General features: G+C 35.7%; 1 protein-coding gene across 1 annotated transcript in view; it reads right to left on the bottom strand.

Moving 5' to 3' along the window:
- Window positions 1-21,259, bottom strand: part of PLXDC2 (plexin domain containing 2) — a 459,866-nt gene that overhangs the window by 217,279 nt on the left and 221,328 nt on the right. The window contains exon 3 of the mRNA XM_010385741.2: window positions 9,943-10,089. Within this exon, the coding sequence (XP_010384043.1) occupies window positions 9,943-10,089 (147 nt within the window). The remainder of the gene's footprint in view (window positions 1-9,942; window positions 10,090-21,259) is intronic.

The raw sequence follows: 21,259 nt of genomic DNA, 5'->3' as shown, positions 1-21,259 counted from the left end.
TATAAAAAATATTTTAAAAATATGCTGAAATACTAACCTGCCCAGGAAATCTCAGTCCTCAAACACAATATTTTATAATTTAAGATTTTTCACAAGAATCAAGATTATCTGCTTTCAGATGTATTTACTCTAAAAAAAGTTATATTCCATTTATAGTTTGCTAAATTTTCTGTTATGAAACATTTTCTTTCAAAGGAGTCATGTAACATCTTTATCATTTAATAACTTTAGGATGAGAATATGTTTTACACTCATGTTATCTAAAATTAAACTGTCGTAAGTCTTCATAGGCTCCTGAAGAGATGACAGAAAAGATGATAAGAAAAAAGTTGGAAAAGAGAATTTCAGGTGAAAGGCAGAGTAAATACACTTGTTTATTGAACCTGAGACATGGTTGAGGGGTCTCCTTTTTAGCAGCGTTTATGGTTATAAAAAAGTTTAATATGAAACCTTCTAACCGGGTTTATCAGAAACCTAAAATGTTTGCCTCACTTGTGACTTTAAAAGGTGAATAGATATTTATCTATCTAGAATTATTTTATATCCATCACTGGTAACAGAGAATGTATTATATTACCTTCCATGACTAATGTTACATAAAACATGGTGCTCATCCTTCACTAAACACCCAAGATGAAGAAATAAGATTAAATTGTAATGAAATAGGAACTCAAATATGATCTGTCAAATAAGAAGGCAACTTCTTGCTTTGGGAAGCTAAGATTTCTTACATGAAGAAGAAATGGATCAATGTGAATTTCTTAAGGCAGCTGTCCTTAAGGCTCTCCAAAGTCCTTTCCATGTCTAAAATTTGGTTCCTAGATTCAGGAAGAATAGTAAGAGTAGATTAAATTATTAGTAATATGCATGTATTTATGTAATTATGTCAGTAAAAGGAGTTAACTTCAGCATATTAGGTGGGCCTAGGGAATGTTTAATCTGTCGTAAGTGCCATCGGCAGGACAGGGGTAGACTGTTCCATGTACTTATTGGCTTCCAGGCCGGTGGACCAGCCTGTTTCCCAGGCATGCAGAGAAATACAACTCAGCCACTCGAATCATGTTACTTTTGTGCAATGAAAAAGAGTCAGGCCCTGGAATAATACTTGGGACAAAAGGGATTAACCTCAAGTTTGGTAAGTGAACTAAGTATAATTCAAGTAAAATGAATTAATAGTGGAATTCCTTAAACTACATAAGTAACTATAAAGTGCCATAACATTTCATTTTAATATATTGTATGTGGTAGGCAAGACAGACATTACTATTACAACTACTTAGTACAGGAAGAAATTGACAGGGAATTTAGGCATTTGCCCAAGGTCTCATAGTTGTAAGAAACTTGAATTTGGATCTCATGATGCCAAATCCTATGCTTTTGAATCCCTGTTATTTTTTAAACAAATTAATCCATGATTACTTTGTACATCTGTTTCGTAGGACACTGAAGACTAGAACACACCTTTTAAATATCCAAAGAGAATTCCTTTACTATTTTGCAACTACGAATTTTCTGAGTATTTAGAATTTGAGTAGAGCAAAAATATGAATAGTATTCAAAAAAAGTTACATTATGTCGAGTATGTTTCTTCTTCCTTTATGTACGTAGAAGACTTTATTCAACTGAAATTAAGCTACAGAGACATGTGCAGATACGACTTATCCCAGTCTGTTATCAAACTGGAGGAAAATCCTACGAGCAAAGACAAGTAAGACCAGGTTGATAAACTTGTGTCTCATTTGAATTGAAGCAACTCAAAAGACAGAATGCAGCAAGTTTATTCAACCAGTCAAATGTAAGAGTAAATAAAAAGCAACCTATTATTAGACATTAAGAACAGAAGTCAGGCAAAAACATACAGTCTAGATAATAGCCTAATAGAGAAAGCAAATTATATTGGCTTTCAATTTAATCATTTTGAAAAATAAGCACTTATCAATAGATTTGTTGATGCACAGAAAAAAATAAATGTGTCCAATATGAAAAACCAACTTACTAAAGTCACCATCAGCAGCCAAATTTAGTTCTCCCAACTTAAACATTATGCAAATATGAGACTCATTGCTAACTGAAGCAGAGTTATTTTCCTGAAGGGAATAAAGGAAATCTCCAGAAAACTTAATTTTTAAATGAATTTTTCTATGTATATTCAAGTAGTCAGAAATGTCATCAAAGACAGTTCAATATAAAAATTTTAAACAATCGACACATAAAAAGTCAAACAAGTTTCATCAAAAACCTTACCTGCATTATGACAGAGATAGAGTGAGATAGAGAATAGCACTTCAACCATTTCATTTTGCTGCTGTTTCATATTTAAAGAATCAATCTTCCTACCAATATATAGAAAGATTAAAAAATATTTAAGCCAGAGTATGTTTGTGTCTGGCAAACAGTATATTGGCAATTGCTTGGCATAAAATATATAAGTAGAAAGATATAGATAGAAATATAGAGATATATCAATCATCTTTACCTATCTATCCATCCATCCATCTATTAATATATCTGTCTACCTATCTTTCCATCTACCCATCCATCTATCCTATACCTAGGTCTCTAGCCATTCTTCCACCCATCATCCATCCATCTGTCCATCCATCCATCCATCCATCTGTCCATCCATCCATCCATCCATCCATCCATCCATCCATCCATCCATCTATCCATATTTATGCATCTATGTATTTATCTGTCTGAGAGAGACTCTTAGAGAGACTCAGATATTAACTTATTTGGGAATGACAAGATGCTAAGTCAGTTTAGCAAGACTCCCCACCCTTGATGTCTGACCATCCTCAATACTGATCAAACCCTCATCCCCCACCCTTCTATCTAATCACCCTGACCCTCCTTCAGTAAAAATCCTAACAACTCAGTTTAGGCACAATCGTCACTTACTTCTCACGTCTCCTCTTATAACTTTCCCTCCACTGATGCCCACTCTGCTCTTGGCCATATCTTCGTCTTGCCCATGCTACATTCAGAACTGAGCCCAGTTCTGCATCAAGATTCTTTCCCTTATTGCAATAACCCTAAATACAATCTGTTTTTACTGCCTTAACTACTTTCTTTGACAGGGTTATTATTTTTTTGTTGTCAAGAATTAGAACACTCAAATAATAATGCTCAGCAACTGTATTGTTTTGTTGAGGTTTTCAGTGTTCTTTTATAACTATTTCATTTTTATTCTCAACAGTGCACTGGGAGGCAGTCAAGGCAGGCATTTTTACCCCCTTTCTTCCAGGTTACAAAATTGAGGTGCAAAGAGGCCAGAATCCACAAAAATAAGTGTTGGAGCTAAGGTTTCCTAACATCAAACGCTGGACTCCTTCCACCAGCACAGAGATATATCTTTAGGAGTTATCAATCAGAATGTCATTTCAGAAGACAAAATAATTCTAATATGTCTGGCAGTTGAATCAAACTGTGTCCAGAAATAAGTTAAATAATATAGATGTAGAAATATAGAGAAAAATCACACAAATGTGGAGTTTCAAATGTCTAGAAAGAGGGAAAAGAACAAGTCCAGGCTGGTTTCTAGCTTTATAGTCAGAAACTTTTAGATTTGCAACCTGAAAACTGTACGGCTCTGAATGAAGGACAAAATACCCAGATAACTGTGAGAATTTTAATATAAAGTGCCTGCCTCATTGCTTACCATCTGGCAGGAACTCATACCAGTTCTTCACTTTGCTTCAGCTAGAAAGACATGGTCTTTGCCTTAATTTGTCAACTGCAAAACTAGGTTTTCGCATCTGCTTATTTTGCAATAATGATTTAAGAAATGTTATTTAAACAAAAATGACAATGGAGAGATTTGAAAGCACATGTAATCAAATTCCACTATACACATATGTCATGTAAATACTAATGATTATGATTGAGATTATAAAAAGAAAGAGATACCATTGTGTGTGGGCATGTCAAATATGTGAATTAAATGATTTCTATGTTTTATTCTGCTCTGAAATTATAAGATTATTGTGGATGGGAGAAAAGGAAAAACTTACTTTATTTCCACCCTCCTCCTCTTTCAAGAATATTATCTAAGATTCCAAAATAGTGTTTGGACCACATTTATATGCAGTGATGGTAAAGGGGGAAATATGTCTTTAAAAAAATAATGTTCCTAGGTAAAATATCTCTTGTACCCTCCTCTTTTCCATTTCAGGAAACAGGGAAGTGGGTGGTAAGTTGCCTCTTCTGGGAGGGTCAACATTCTTGCCTTCTCACTCTACCTCTTGCTTATTCAGGGCTAAATTGTTAGCCCTCTGGTCCTGGGACTATCCCGAGCTAAATCTTTTTTTTTTTTTTTTTTTTTTTTGCATAATTTGTTGACAGAATATATACTCGTGGGCATGCAAATTATATGAACTGGTGATAAGATTCGAGAAACTCCCTTCTTCCCCTTGGAGCTTAAATTTAAATCCTGTTTCCAGCCAAATTACCAGAGAGCTTTTTATGTCAATGAGAACAGGAGCAAAGCTAATTAATAAGGTGGATTCATGTTTGCCATTTTCCATTTTCCCTTGTGCTTTATTTACCACCTCAGCAACATGAAGTATGTGTGTGTGTTGCATGTAGACGTGTATGTGGGCATTACTCAGCCCCCGGTCATGATATCACCTTAATGTTAAAATTCTGTCATCTTTTGTAACAACTTGATTTTATTCTGAGAAAAGTGCAATGGAAATGAAACAGAGAACCAGGCAGGATTGGAAAGGTAGAAAGACCAACTGAGGAAATGCTAGAACATGGATTACTCTGTACAGTTTGGAAAGCTCAGGCTAATATTTAGTAATCACATTTATGAAAAGAGAATGTGGGGAATTTTAAAAATATTCTAGCAAGTAAATTTGTAATATTTAGGCTGTAAATTTAAATGAAGGAGTTCACGTAGCATTTTTTTTCAAATGGAAAATAGTTAATATTACCAATCTTATTGTTAAAATGGAAGTGTGTGTCAGTGTGTTTTTTTTGTGTGTTTGTGTGATCATGTATGGTGTGTGTGTGTGTGTGTGTGTGTGTTTTCTGTTGAGAGTAATAACAAAGTAGATACAGGACCAATGTCTTCTTTATTTCCATAAATAAAGTTTTATTGGAACACAGCCATGCCTGTTCATTTACATATTGTCTATGGCTATTAAGCTATAACAATAGAGTCAAGTAGTTGTGACAGAGACCATAAGGCCTGCCACAACTAATTATCTTGACCTTTTGAGAAACAGGATGCCAACCCCTGCTATAGAGTCTGAGCATGGTCCCTGGATTAACAGCATGAGCATGACCTTGGAATTTGTAGAAATGCAAATTTTCTGGCCCATCTAGACCTGCCAAATAAGAGATTTGGTTTTTATACTAATAAATGAAAGCACAGGAGTGCACAAGACTGTGGCTAGCAAAGCTCTGTGCTGAATCAGCCTTGTATGAAACACATCATGAAGTAAAAACTATAATGATGGAATCAGATCTGACAAGATGGAGGCCAAAAATATTCAAAATTAAGAGAAAGAGTATTTAAAATAGGGTTTATACCTCCACTGTCATTAATCCAACCCTAAGTGTATATTGGGTTTTGAGATACAATATAACCATAATAGCACATATAGATTTTTTAACCTTTATTTTAGGGTCAGCAGTATGTATGAAACTTTGTTACACAAGTGAACTCATGTTATACGAATTTGTTGTATGGATTCTTTCATCACCCAAATATTAAGCTTAGCAACCAATAGTTATCTTTTCTGCTCCTCTCTCTCCTCCCACCCTCCACCCTTAAGTAGACTCCAGTGTCTGTTTTTCCCTACTTTGTGTTCATAACTTCTTATCATTTAGCTCCACTTATACGTGAGAACATGGTTCCTGTTCCTTTATTAGTTTGCTAAGGATAATGGCCTCCGGTTCTGTTCATGTTCCCACAAAAGACATGATCTTGTTCTTTTTTATGGCTGCATGGTATTCCATAGTATATATGTACCACATTTTCTTTATCCAATCTGTCATTGATGGGCATTTAGGTGGATTCCATGTCTTTGCTTTTGTGAATAGTGCTGCGATAAACATTCACATGCATGTGTCTTTATGGTAGAATGATTTATATTCCTCTGGGTATATACCCAGTAATAGGATTGCTGAGTCGAATGGTATTTCTGTCTTTAGGTCTTTGAGGAATTGCCATACTTCTTTCCACAATGGTTGAATTAATTTACAGCATCACCAACAGTGTATAAGTGTTCCCTTTAATCTGCAACCTCACCAGCGTCATTTTTTTTTTTTTTTTTTTTTACTTTTTAATAATAGCCATTCTAATAGGTGTGAAATGATATCTCACTGGGGTTTTTGTTTTGCATTTCTCTAATGATCAGTGATATTGAGCTTTTTTTCATATGCTTCTTGGTGCATGTATGTCTTCTTTTGAAAAGTGCCTGTTCGTGTCTTTGCCCACTTTTTAATGTTTTTTTTTTTTTTCTTGTAAATTTGTTTAAGTTCCCTGTAGATGCTGGATATTAGAGCTTTGTCAGATGCATAGCTTGCAAATATTTTCTCCCATTCTGTAGGTTGTCTGTTTACTCTGTTGATAGTTTCTTTTGCTGTGCAGAAGCTCTTTAGTTTAATTAGATCCCATTTGTTAATTTTTGCTTTCATCGTGATTGCTTTTGGTGTCTTTGTCATAAAATCTTTGCCTTTTACTATGTCCAGAATGATACTGCCTAGGTTGCCTTCCAGGGTTTTTAGTTTTGGGTGTTACACCTAAGTCTTTAATCCATCTTGAATTGATTTTTTGTATATGGTGTAAGGAAGGGATCTAGCTTCAATCTGCTGTATATGGCTAGCCAGTTATCCCAGCACCATTTATTAAATAGGGAGTCTTTTCTCCATTGCTTGTTTTTGTCAGGTTTGTTGAAGGTCAGATTGTCATAGGTGTGTGCCCTTACTTCTGGGCTCTCTATTCTGTTCCATTAGTCTGTGTGACTGTTTTTGTACCAGTAACATGCTGTTTTGGTAACTTCAGCCCCTGCAGTATAATTTGAAGTTGGGGAATGTGATGTTTTCAGTTTTGTTCTTTTTGTTTAGAATTGCCTTGGCTATTTGGGCTCTTTTTTGGTTCCATATGAATTGTAGATGAATTTTGCTACTTCCGTGAAGAATGTCATTGGTAGTGTGATAGGAATAGCCTTGAATCTGTAAATTGCTTTGGGCAGTGTGGCCATTTTAATGATATTGATTCTTCCTATCCAAGAGCATGTGATTTTTTTTTCCATTTGTTTGTGTCTTCGCTGATTTCTTTGAGCAGTGCTTTGTAATTCTCATTGCAGAGATTTTTCACTTCCTTGGTTAGCTGTATTACTAGGTATTTTATTGTTTTTGTGGCATTTGTGAATGAGATTGCCTTCCTGATTTGACTCTTGGCATGGCAGTTGGTGATGTATAGGAATGCTTGTGATTTCTGAACACTGATTTTGTATCCTGAAACTTGCTGAAGTTGCTTATCAGCTAAAGGAGCTTTTGGGCCTAGACTATGGGGTTCTCTAGATATAGAATCATGCCATCTGAAAACAGGGATGCTCTTTATTTCTTTGTCTTGCTTAATTACTCTGGCTAGGACTTCCAATACTATGTTCAATAAGAATGATGAAAGAGGGCATCCTTGTGTTGTGGAAGTTTTCAAGGGGAATGCTTCAGCTTTTGCCCATTCAGTATAATGTTAGCTGTGGGTTTGTCACAGATGGCTCTTGTTACTTTGACGTATGTTCCTTCTATGCGTAGTTTCTTGAGAGTTTTTAATATGAAGTGTGTTGAATTTTGTTGATAGCTTTTTCCACCAATTTCTAACTCTGAAGAAATGTTTGTTAATGGCTTAAATACTCGTGGATAACCAAGAGCCCAAGCTATGACAATGGCAGAGTATCTAAAACAAAATCCTCTAACAATTGTATATATTTAACCATCAACATAAAGAGCACTAGGTAAGTTACAACCAGAAGTTCAAGTCCTTCCATTTATGTTTGAGGCGACCTCAAGTGTTAAAAGCAACAAACAATGTCACTGCCATACTAACAATAAGAAAAAAATGGGCTGTCTACAGTATTATCATTTTTCATGAGACAATCAGAGAGCTGTCACAAGGCAACCAAGTAAACCCTATTGCAAAGAGAACAGGTTTCTTTAAGGAGAGGCAGGACACAAACTGTTTTACATTGGGGGGCAGCACAGAGGAGAGAGATGGTAGCCATATTTATATAGAGGAAGAAATCAGCTAATACTTTAACTGAGGAACCTCTTTCTCTGCTTATAGATGTCACCCATAGTGGCTGACACTAGAACTAGGCCACGTCACCGAATCCCCATGTGCACACACCAACATTCAAAACTCCACAAAGTATATTTTATACTATTAACCACTGTGCTATAGTAGGAAGGTTGTCAAATGCAATAGATCTCAGATAGACATTGTTCGAATCTATTCTTTACCATTTTCTCTTCTCTTGAAAATTTGTTGGAAATTCCACAGTGAATTATTTCTAAATCTGTCATGTTGCCTACCTGGTATTGCCTGAATATAGAAAAAAGTGGGGTGGGGGTGGATGATGGAATTTAGCAAGGAAAGGCAGCTACTTTGTTTGCTTCTCAGACTCAGGAAGCATGTGCTCTACACTGAAAATTCAATGAATCATCATGGTATACTATTCTTAATTTCCATTTAGCTTTTAGCAGTTGATCTCCTGAAAACAGGAACATCTACATATAAACAAGGAAGGCCACTGCCAAAAATTTTGATATTTAACATTTATCAAATCAATGCCTCTCTAAATAACTTCAGCCATTGACTCTATTAGTCCTGTCTTTATGTCAATAATGACAAAAGCACTTGAAAGGTTAAAGCTGTTTTCTTTTCACTTCAGGTCATACTGAAGTGAACATCTCACGGTTTCATCGATGACACTATCACCACCGTTACCCAGGCCAGCAAAACCAAACACCTGTTAAAATGTGAAATCCGGCATTTATCAAAAAATGATGATCAAAGAACATTCTGAGAACCAAGTGTGATAAATTTTACACACAAAATTTGAGCATCAGCTTGGTTACCCAGGTTAATATCCCAGTTTACCACTTTCTAGTGGAGACCCTTGGACAGGTTATCTGAATTTTCCAAGACTCCTCAGTTCTCTTTTCTGCAATGTGTGATGTAATAATATTTAAATCATAGGATTGTTGTGAAGATTGAAAAAGCTAATGCATTTGAGCATTCATGCTGGCCCTTCAATAGGCTATTCATGACCATGTAAGGAAAGGGAGGCTAGTATTAATATTCCCTCTCATCTCCAGTTTACACACGCAGAAAGCATCTCAGAATAGTTAAATTATTTATTTCAGGAGCACGGTTAGGAAATAATGAGCCCAGGCTTAAAATATCAACGTGATGCTTTCTATATTTTATTATTTTTCTTTATATTAAATGTCTTCATTTAAGAACATAATTTGTTCTATATATGTTATCTAAGTCATAAATGACTTCAGTTAAATCTTTGGTTAAATCCAAGACCAAGAGGAATAAACTCACGTAAATGGGAAGATACCAAATGCAAGTAATTTTAAAAAATGTTCTATACACTCATGGATTATAAGAAAACTGAAAATAATCCAAGATAAAACTCAATTTTGAATCCAATATACGTTCATCAGATATACTAAGAAAATTGGTTAAATTAATGACAGTATATCAAAACAATTCTATTTCATTTTCTTTCATATCTTATATGCAATTATTAATCTAAATTACAATTACAGAACTGAATACACTTGAAAAGTGATTACCACAGTTGGGCCATTTTAATATTTAATTATCAAACTTATAAAAGAAATGGCTACAGGCCAATTAAAGCAACCATTTTTTTCACAGTAGGAAAAACGAACCCTGAATGTCAAAACACTTACTGCAGCTTGCCGATGAGTATTTGACAATATTCCATGAATCTTCACTTTATCTTTTTCCATTTGGTCTATGTTCACCCACAAATCCCGGCTGGCAGAATCAGATGGGCCATATATTCGAGATATATAGTAATTGTGGTCTGTATCCTCCTGCAATAACAGATAATAATATATATCAAGAACAGAGATGTTTTAACTACAATTCTTAAAAGAAAATCCTATTGAACTCAGGAGTATTAATAGTCTTTAAAAGAGCCAAATGAATTAACTAAACTCTAAGAGAAATGAATTTGGATTAAATAAATAAATGTGCACACCCACACATACACATGAACTGTAAGAAAAAAAGTTAAATAAATAGCCCTATGATTTGAATAATAAAATTTAGAATGTGAATTTTGTCTAGTTCATTTATTATCTAAGTGCTAATTAGATAAAATAAAATGGTTCCTGAAATCCAGTGAAACCATGAATCCCATGTATTTTTTTCACAAATCATCAATCAAGATATATATGTAATTGATTACAAAAACAAAAAGAATATTCTATGCAGTATTCTAAGTAGATTTTGTCTTGTGACTAAAAGAAAGACTATGATCCAAATATAAATGTGGAGAATAGTGATTAAATGTTTTGTATATTCAACAATTTCAATATATATTTCCTTCTAAGTTTTGTATTTTACACGAGTGTGTGTGTGTGTGTGTGTGTATGTGTAAAATTAGTAGTCTTCTTTAGAGGAAATTATTAAATATACAAGAGTTAGAAGGAAATATATACTGGGTGTAAAGATCTAATTTTCCACCAGAACAAAAAGGTCCTTTTGAACAAAAATGTCTCTTTTGAAATTTTTACTAAAAACCTATTATGCTATAATTATGATTAGTAATAACAAATTCAAACTTCTCTTCTTTAAAAATAAGGTTATATCAGGGCCTGCTTTCAGCTAATGGTCCTAGAAATGAACATATTGAAGACAATATATTTTTTCCTTTGAGTCACTACATTCTACTTTTATTTGAGTTCTCATTGTTGGTGCTACCATAGTGCCTGTCACAAAACCTTTGTTCACCATGTTTCCCACTCAGTGAAGAGATGTAAATGTTTTAAGAAGCAATTTTGATAAGAAGTACCCAGAAAAATTATATGATTCTTGGCTAATTCTGATTGCAATGTTTTATAACCATGAAATCAATTTGAGGAGTTAGTAGACAAAAAATATTTTAAAGCCTTCAGGTAAGTATAAGAAAAAATGTTGAATAAATAGGTCTATGATTTGAATAATAAGGTTTGGGATGTGAATTTTGTCTAATTCATTTATCATCTAAGTGATAATTAAATATAATAAAATTATTCTTGAAATCCAGTCAAAACATGAATCTCATGTATTTTTTAGCAAATCATCAATTGAGATATATACGTAACTTATTACAAAAAGGAAAAGAATATTCTATGTAGTATTCTAAATAGATTTTGCCTCGTGCCTAAAAGAGAGACTATGATCCAAATGTAAATATTGAGAATAGTGATTAAATGCTAACAGTAAGTTTTTTGTTTATGTAATAAAGACCCTAGCATAGAGGCTCATGTCTGTAATCCCAGCACTTTGGGAAGCCAAGGCGGGCGGATCACCTGAGGTCAGGAGTTTGAGACCAGCCTGGCCAACATGGCGAAATACCATCTCTACTAAAAATACAAAACTTAGCCGGGTGTGGTGGCGGGTGCTTGTAATCCCAGCTACTTGGGAAACTGAAGTAGGAGAATTGCTTAATTCTGGAGGCGGAGGTTGCAGTGAGCCAAGATCCTGTCACTGCACTCCAGCCTGGGAGACAGAGTGAGATTCCATTTTAAAAAAACAAAACAAAAATAAAAACAAAACAAACAAATAAAACGCCCTAGGTATATCTGCAATTAAACTCTGGGTATGGGACACGAATTATATGTACACCTTGGTGAAAGAAAAGAAAGGTCTACAGAGAAAGAAGAACAAAGTAAATATAAAGAAAGAAGAAAGAAGATCATGCAGCCCCCAAAGGCTCTGACACCTCAATGGGTTTCCAGCCCTCCCTCTGTTCCAGAATCTCATAATGACACTGATAGTTTGGGTTGTCTGAGGGTAAAACACACTGTGGATGTGTCTCTGGTATGTATTCAACTCGTCCGTGTGTATTGGGCTTCACAACCAGAAGATTTGGAGGTGGGAACCTTCCTTAACATTGGGCACAGGCCATTTTGCTCATGTTATTATTACACTGGTCACAGTGGTTGGTGGCATGCATGAGCAGATAACCTAAGAAGGAGCAATTACTGAGACATTCAGGAATTTAGGTAGAGAAGAGATCATTTCCCTTGTTCTGATTGCTGAGATATGTAGGCGTGAGACCTGGAACCACTGGCTCCATTTTGCTACTATGAGGAAATTCTGTCTGAAGATAAGGCAAACACATAGCTAAAGAAAGAACTGCAGTCTGGACGTGGTGGCTTATGCCTGTAATCCCAACACTTTGGGAGGCCGAGGCGGGTGGATAACCTGAGGTCAGGAGTTCCAGACCAGTCGAGCCAAAATGGTGAAACCCCGTCTCTACTGCCAGGCATAACACTTGAACAAGGAGAATTGCTTGAATCTGGGAGGCAGAGTTTGCAGTGAGCTGAGATCATGCTGTTACATTCCAGCCTGGGTAACAGAGCAAGACTCTATCAAAGAAAGAAAAGAAAGAGAGAAAGAGAGGAAGGAGGGAAAGAAGGAAGGAAGGAAGGAAGGAAGGAAGGAAGGAAGGAAGGAAGGAAGGAAGGAAGGAAGGAAGGAAGGAAGGAAGGAAGGAAGGAAGGAAGGAAGGAAGGAAGGAAGGAAGAGCCAGATCCCTGAGCAAGTCTATCTAGATGTGACCTGTTACTGGACTTGTTCATTTCCATGAAACGTTGAGTCTTTTTCTATTGTTAAATCACCTTGAATTAGGTTATGGTCAACCGAAAGAATCATAACTGAAGAAACAGGCCTTTTTACTGGCAACCAAACTTAAGCAACTTTGAGCAAGGCCAACTAGAAATCATTTCATTGAATATTTTCTTCAAAGCCACCCTTTTATAGCATTCACTGAAATTTTTATAAAATTAAAAATTAAATTATTATGTAAAATAATAATTCATTTATTTTTTCAGTGAATGGTATAAAAGGGTGGTTTTGAAGAAAATACTCAATGTGTTTAAATCAAAATTTAATTTTTATCCCTATTGACAGTATTATTACAAAGATTTCAGGAACATTGAAGTTAAAGATGTAATCTTTAGGTGAATTATATAACAGATTCTTTGATGCTGCAAAATTTCCCTGTAATTACTAAATAGATATTTTCTTTAAAATGTCAAAATTTCAGAATTGAGTTCAGTATAATTTTTGAAATCAGCATTTATAAAATAACCTTGGCATTTTCCTTAATCTCTGGATTTCTGTGATTAGTTAAGAAAGAGTCTTGAAGTTACCATAAAGAGCAAGAATAGCATTGTACTTAAATAATGAATTACCTGCAAAAATATACACAATTTAGTCTAATTACGAAGTCCACCACTGATATACTATGTGAAAATACACCTTCAGTTTTTCTTAAATCAGAGCTGCCAAAAACAATATCACATCTTTGAAATACTAGAGCTCAGTATCTGACTTCTGTAGCCCACGCCTGCCAAGTTGTCATGGCAACTTTTATTCCAAAAGGAAGACAATTTATTGTTTACTTAGGAAGGCAGAGACACAAGTTATTAAATTCCAGAGAGGTGTTTGGCTCAGATATTCAGAAAAACCATAAAATAGATTTCTCAAAAATGTGACATTTTAGCACTAGTAAATTATTCAAAACACGTCTTATCCTTTTTTAGGAGCAATGGCACTTAAGGAGTTGTCAAAAGCCACTTTGAGTTCAAAGATTTTCATTTTCTGTTCAAAAGCAAACTATTTCTAACACCATAGAGAATAAAACAAAACACTACTGTGATATGCCTAGTTGCCAATTCATTTAGGAAAGCAACTGTTAGAGAAAGTAGATGGCACAATATGTGGTATTAAATCGTATAAATCCATGTTTCTCGAAAATGCATGGAAATGTGCAGCTGTAGACAAACAGAGGACTTACACCAAAAATATGGAGGAAAAATTATCATCGCTGCAACTTAGCTGTTCTGCAGCAATCAATCTATATAATTCCTAACCCAAATGCTGCCTTCTTTTCTATCATGGGTGTTGATTTTATGATGGATAATGTTTATGAATGCCTCACATTGCCTCATGCAGTAATGATATTTGAACTCCAGCTTCATTTCATTTAGAACTTAAAAGCAAATAAGAAAAAAGATCAAATATGGATTATATGACTATCAGTGTAGTAGTCATTTGATATACATGGATACTTAAAACATAATCAAAATTCTTAGTAAGATTATTAGCATTGAATGAATTGGCTACCTCTTGAAGATCATTCCTTAATTAATAAAGGAAGATTATAATTTGAATGGTTCTTGCCAAGTATTAACAAATATATTGAATCCTTATAAGAGTGATTTCACAAGAGCTACGCAGTTCATTTAAAGGTAAGTCTATTTTAAAATATTACTCGTGAATACTACACTCCTCAGAAATAAAGAGTTAATAAAAGAGTTCCCTGTGATCTAAAAAAAAAAAAAAAAAAAAAAAAAAAAAATGCTGGTATAAGAAACCAAAAGCACACAATGAAATAACAAGAGGAGAGAAAGTGTGAACTGGCAGTAGTCAGGTAAAGAATTACAGAGACGAACCCACTACTGGCCAGAATAAGCATGACTAAATTACCAGTCAGGACACAGGGAATAGCTCCGAGGCACACACAGCATGAAATGGAAGAGAACAATGAGATAAATGTCTAGGGCAAATGCTATGGATCGAATGTTGGTGTCCCCTTGCTAAAATTCCTAAGTGGAAGCCCCAATGCCCAATGTGCCTGTATTTGGAGATAGAGTCTTTAGTAAGGTAATTAAGGCTAAATAATGTCATAAGATTGGGGTCCTTATTCAATAGGATTAGTGTCCTTGCAAGAAGAGATATGAAATTCATTTCCTCTCCTTCCCTCTCTTTTTAATTCTCTTTTTCTCTCATGTGAGAATACAGCAAGAAGGCTGTCTATAAGCCAGAAAGGGATCCCTCACTAAGAACTCAAACAGCTGGCACCTTGATTTAGGACCTTTAGCTGCCAGAACTGTGAGAAAAAATATTTTTGTTCTTTAAGCCACCGAGCCTATCGTATTTTGTTGTGGCATCTCAAGCTGACAAGACAGAAGTCAGCACAGAAATTGCAGGGAAACAGAAAGGAGATCAGGTGCATATGTAGTTGTCTTACAAAAAAAAAATTAATGACATATTAGAAAAATATTTTTCTGAGATAAAGACTTGAATTTCCACATCATGTCTCAAGAAAATCTGCCATAGAATTTTGAGTACCGCAAAATTTCCTAATGAGGTTTTGAATAGATTAAACAAGGAAGTCTTATAGGCATCTAGAATGATAAATTGAGCTATCTATATGGAGGAAAAAAATTCCATAAGCTTGTACCCGGTACCTCTCCGTAACATCTGATATTAACAATGTTTATACAATCTCAGAGAATAAAGTTGTGACTCAAGAATTTTTTTGTTCAGTCAAGTTGTAATTTAAATATATAGGAAACAAACATATTTTTAATACATACAAATATACAGAGAATATGCCACCAATAAGAACTTCTTAAAAATGTAATGCCTAATTATACACTGAATCAACCAATGGGTGAATCAAAGCACCTCTAATAAAAAATTCTATAACTATTAGCTGTATTCAGCATGTGGCTATCTATGGGAAGAGAGAAACTATAGCAAATCTTCTGGTGGGTGAGCACTGTATCCATGAAAATCATGTAAAGGGAAAAAGGACAATTTCATTATTATGGTTATGAATCAGAATGCCATTACTATCAACCATGAAAATATAAAAATAACTATCTAATGTTTCACAGCAGGCAATTAACAGACAAATCTGAAAGTATAAAAATATAGTTGTAAAAATAGTAAACTCAAAATTTTAATGTTTTAGGTAACCGTTTAAGGTAAAAGTCTGAAACTAGTGGCCTTCAGGTTCTATGCCAGGCACTGAAAGCCCATTATTGTCCTCAAACATAGTATTGTCAACTGAAGAATCATGAGGTTCATAAATCTGGAAAGAAAGTTTTATTTCTCCTTTCCAAATTCTAATAAAATTGGGAAAGGTGAGGGAGGGGATAGGATCTTTATCTCACATTGCATTCCAAATAGTCCACTCACAAACCAGCTGGGAGCTACCAGTCCTTCTGCAAGGCAGCTCCTGCAAGCTACAGTCTGGCCACCCTGCAATGGGAAGGGTATTCTCCAGCAAAAGTCGAGAGCAATACGGGGATTTATGTTAATCAGGGTAGCTGAATATACGTATTCAATAAGCTACAGGAGGAGTCCTGAGTATTTATGAAAGGAGAAACACGCACAAGTGCAATTGAGCTTTGTGCCTCTTCAAGGGTCACGTGTACAAAAAATGGTGTTAGCATGATCCAAGGGTAGAGATCTGGCCCCCCTGACATCGAAAGGTGAAGCCAAGGACACCAAAACTCTCACTGGGCATCCTCCTTGAGTCAGGGGAAACCTGTCCAGACGTGGCAGTCTAATTTCGGGAAGGGTTGCACTGGGAAACTGGCGAGTGGTCATGCGGAAACAGCGAAGTGGGAGGGGGAGTCCAGTGGCTGCCTCAGATGACTGGCTAAGGGTGATAAAGGAACGAGTCATCTGTTTATTGTTTTCCAGAGCTGATTTCTGCTTACTCCTTAGAAAGAATTCTGGTTAAGGGTTAATAAGGAAGGGGTGTACTGAGGCATGACTGACCTTCCATCCCACCACGGCTGGGAACTCAGCTGTTAAGGTTTCTCCGAGGTCCTCTTGGCCAAAATGGGTCAATTCAGCTGGTTAGAAGCTTAGAATTTTATTTTTATTTCTCAGCACTCATGCTATAGTCTCAATTTTACAAAATTACATCTATTCAAATATGAATGTGCATATTTGTACTCACCGATTTCTCTACCCTCTCTGAAAATTTGCCTAAAGGTATGAGTAGAAGATATTTACCATATATTGACTGGTTAATTCCAGATGATGGAATTTAGAAGCATTCTCCTCCCTCTCATCTGTATTATTTGGATTTTTTACAATAAACACGTTATATGCAAACCACTTTTTTCTTTTTCTCTATATAAAGCTTTAGAAAATATGTGAAGATGCTCAAGGGTGTTAATTGTTGATTTTTTGAATCAAACCGCCAACATAGATCAAGAGACGCAAGGCCATATGCTACACACAGTAAGTAGTTCTATAGAATTTCTATCATAAGTATGTTGTAAAGTTCTCAAAAAAGAATCCTTTAACATACCATAGATCAGATATTCAATATGGAGATTCAAGGTCAGTAACTTAAAATCCCTCTGTGAAACAGCTGATATGTCAATTTCCACTACCTTTTCTTTCGGATGCCAGCTTCGATAACTTAACTGCTGTAGAATGCAATTTTTTTTTTTTTTTTTTTTACTAATTGCCATAAACGAAATCAGCATTAAGAGAAATGCAGTAAAATATTCATTTCCGCTAAACTTTGAATAAGAGATTGGAGTTCAAATCTTTATAAAGTGATTTCTTGTTGTGTTTTACAGAAACATCACCAAACCATCTCCTTTTTCCAGTCATTTATATAGACAGTAAACTGGACACACAGCTACATTCTGACATAGTTGTGGGTAGATCAGGAAGGAACCGAGGTGAGGAGGAAGATAGCCTGTGGTTGAAGACATTAAACTTGCAGACAGGAGAACTGATCTCTAGTTCTCACTGGCTTGGTCCCTAACAAGCTGTCACTTTAGTGAGGTCAATTATCCATTCAGTTCATTTCAGTGTGGCCTTTCCTGCACATAGATTCCCTCTTTTGCCAGAAGTAAAATCATACAGAAAAAGGCAGGGGTCTTGGACTTAAAGAGCTGACCAGTGGAATAAGTAACGACTCCTAGCTGGATTGGAAACAGACCTCATTGAAAGCAATGTGAGATAAAGGTCCCACCCTTGAATCTCCACCTTTTTCAATTACCTTAGAAGGTGACCTATAGGGAGTGAGGTGTGGGCAGATAATTAAGTCACATTAATTTTTTTATCAGCAAAAAGTGAATGATAGTATTTAGCTTTCTTTCACTGGGTTGCTAAAGAATTATATTAAATGAATGTTAAACACATTTGAAAAGCCTAAGAACAGAATATAAAGTGTTCAGCATCCTTAAATCAAGCCCAATTTCAGCATGATAAGAACAATTACATATTAGCTTTGAATAGACTTCAGTATCCATCAACAAATACTACATTAATACCTTCTTCAGACACTAAGAACAAATACATGGTGCACAATTCAGTTTACTGATAGAGTGTCAGAAGAATTAAAATCAATCCATCTGTCTTCTCTTGGTTATATCAGATTATTGCACCAGCTCTCATTATGCACATTTTTTCTGTGTTGTTACAGTTGTTTACCCATATCTTCACAATTCCCCAAGAATTTTCACCTACTTGATCTATTTGCAGCATGGTCTATCCCTCTAGCGATATCTTTGACTTTTCTAGGTATGATTTATTTTATTCTTTATTTTATTTTATTTTATTTTATTTTGAGATGGAGTCTCTCTCTGTCATCCAGGCTGGAGTGCAGTGGTGCGATCTCGGCTCACTGCAACCTCCGCCTCCTGGGTTCAAGCGATTCTCCTGCCTCAGTCTCCCGAATAGCTGGGACTACAGGCGCGTGCCACCACACCCAGTTAATGTTTTTGTGTTTTCAGTAGAGATGGCGTTTCACCATGTTAGCCTCTATCTCCTGACCTCGTGATCTGCACGCCTTAGCCTCCCAGTGTGCTGGGATTATAGGCGTGTCCTTCAGAAAAGTTAAGTGACCCTCCTAAAAATGTAGTAGAGTGGGGTGTGTGTATGTGTGTGAATTTACTGTAAGGTCTGAATACTGTACAATACATTAAAGATAGGATTCTAGCGGTATTTCCATTATGAAACAGTTTCCATTTTCCCAGTAACAATCTCTCTCATAGATGAGATTGTCCTCTCTGCTATGCTGAGTTGGGGGAGCTATATGGCCGTGAAAACACAATACCCTTGTGATCCTTCAAATTCATAAGAGAATTAACACAGCACAGTTAAGTGCTTGCCTAGATCTACAGGCATTTTGAGGTATATTAGTATGTGTTTATGTTGGTTCATTTACTAAATGAAATAGAATGTATTTTTGACTTGGGTATGCTACACCCTTATTTATCTACTCCCTGGTACAAACCTTGAACCTTTTCAAGAATGAGCCCCATAGACTATTCCCAGGCATGGAGTGATGAGATAGAAGATGCCAGAAAAAGAATCTGAGGCAGAGTTAGGGTGCACTGCCAACTTACAAGGGATTTCTGAGGGCTTCACAAACTCAACAAAAAGTGTGATTCAAAAAAATGTTTACAATATGTATGTGATTTCTACTAAAATACATACAATTAACATTAAAATAATGTAGTTCAGAGGAGATTTGAGCTGAAGTACAGGTTCTGACTCTAAATAGCCACTGTAAGTTCTGGGCTTTAGTCTGTGTAGGAAGGAGTTGAACTAGATCTCTCATGGAATGCCTTTTAACTAAGCTTCTAAGATCTTTTGGCCACTAGGCAAATAGAAAGTGATTGCTAGGTATAGATCAGAAGACCATTTGCCTGATTTAAGTGGTCCTCACTAACAGAGATAAAAGCATGTATTTGAATAGCTAGTGCAGGTAGCTAGTTACAGTTAGCACTGGTATCAATTCCATTGGTACACAATCATTCTTGTTAATAAATTGTAGATTGCCCCCAAAGTTGGAGGCAAAATTCACGAATGTGTTACAGGGAATATAAGAATCTTGGAGACCCTACACATTATCTACATAAATGGAATAAATAATGGGTCTTGTGTATATGTGCACAACTATCTTTCAAACGCACAATATAACTGTGGTGGGTAAAATGCATGTTCATTTTTCACAGCCACTGATTTTTTCTGTTCATTCTTGATAGTATGATTTTCCAATCCACTGGAAAAAAACAACTATGGTATGGAAGGCCTTAAAATGTTCTAATAATTAAAAAAAAAATTCACCCTTTGTAAAAGATGGAAATTTCTGTTCTACATTTAACAGGGCTGGAAATTGGGTACTGTTTGCATACTGCCTTAACATAACATACTGCTACCATAACAACGTACAATAGACTGGATGACTTAAACAACAGAAATTTATGTCTCACAGTTCTGGAGGCTGGAAGTCCAAGATCAAGGTTCCAGCTGATTCTGTTTTCATTGAGGGCTCTCTTCCTGGCCTGTAAAGGGCTGATTTCTCCCTGTGTCCTCAGGAGATGGAGAGAGAGTTCCCTGGAGTCTTCTCCTCCTCTTATAGGAACACAAATCTCATGGGATTAGGGCCCCACCCTTATAGTCTCATTTAACCTTACTTCCTAAAGGCCTTGATTCCAAATACAGTCACACGGGGGCCTAGGGCTTCAACCTATGCATTTGGAGTGGATGGGGGGCACAGTTTTATTCCACAGAACACACAAACAGTTCCTTTATTAAGTTTGGATTTATAAAAAAGCCCCAGATGCCAGATATATTACTTTCAAAAACCCATGTCATTTTCTAGTACTAATCAGAATTGTCATTCAAGCTTTCTAATATAAGGAGGCTTTTGGAAAAATCCAGTTATTTGTCTTGATCTATTTCTTAGCAAAAAAACTGATAACTGACTTCTATTTATAATTTTAAAAGAATTTTGCAAAAATTTACTCAGAATCAACTTCTAAAAATTGTAACTCAGTTAAGAATTTCACATAATCAACTTCTGTGGAAAAAATGGGTGTTTTCTTTCTACCTACTTGTAACTACTTGGCCAATAATCTCATTTCTAAAGTAACTGTTACTGTTTAGTCTGGTATTCCCAGTGAAAGGTAATAATATACTTTTTTTTTTTTTTTTTTTTTTTTGAGGCAGAGTCTCACTCTGTCACCCAGGCTGGCGTGCTGTGATGCCATCTCGGCTCACTGCAACCTCCGCCTCCCAGGTTCAAATGATTCTCCTGCTTTAGCCTCTGGAGTAGCTGGGATTATAGGCACGCACTACCATGCCCAGCTAATTTTTGTATTTTAGTAAAGATAGGGTTTTACCATGTTAGCCAGGCTGGTCTTGAACTCCTGACCT

This window comes from Rhinopithecus roxellana, chromosome 11, assembly GCF_007565055.1.
Source record: "Rhinopithecus roxellana isolate Shanxi Qingling chromosome 11, ASM756505v1, whole genome shotgun sequence".
NCBI lineage: Eukaryota > Metazoa > Chordata > Mammalia > Primates > Cercopithecidae > Rhinopithecus > Rhinopithecus roxellana.
The sequence above is the reverse complement of the archived record's forward strand: the minus strand, read 5'-3'. Positions and strand labels throughout refer to the sequence as shown.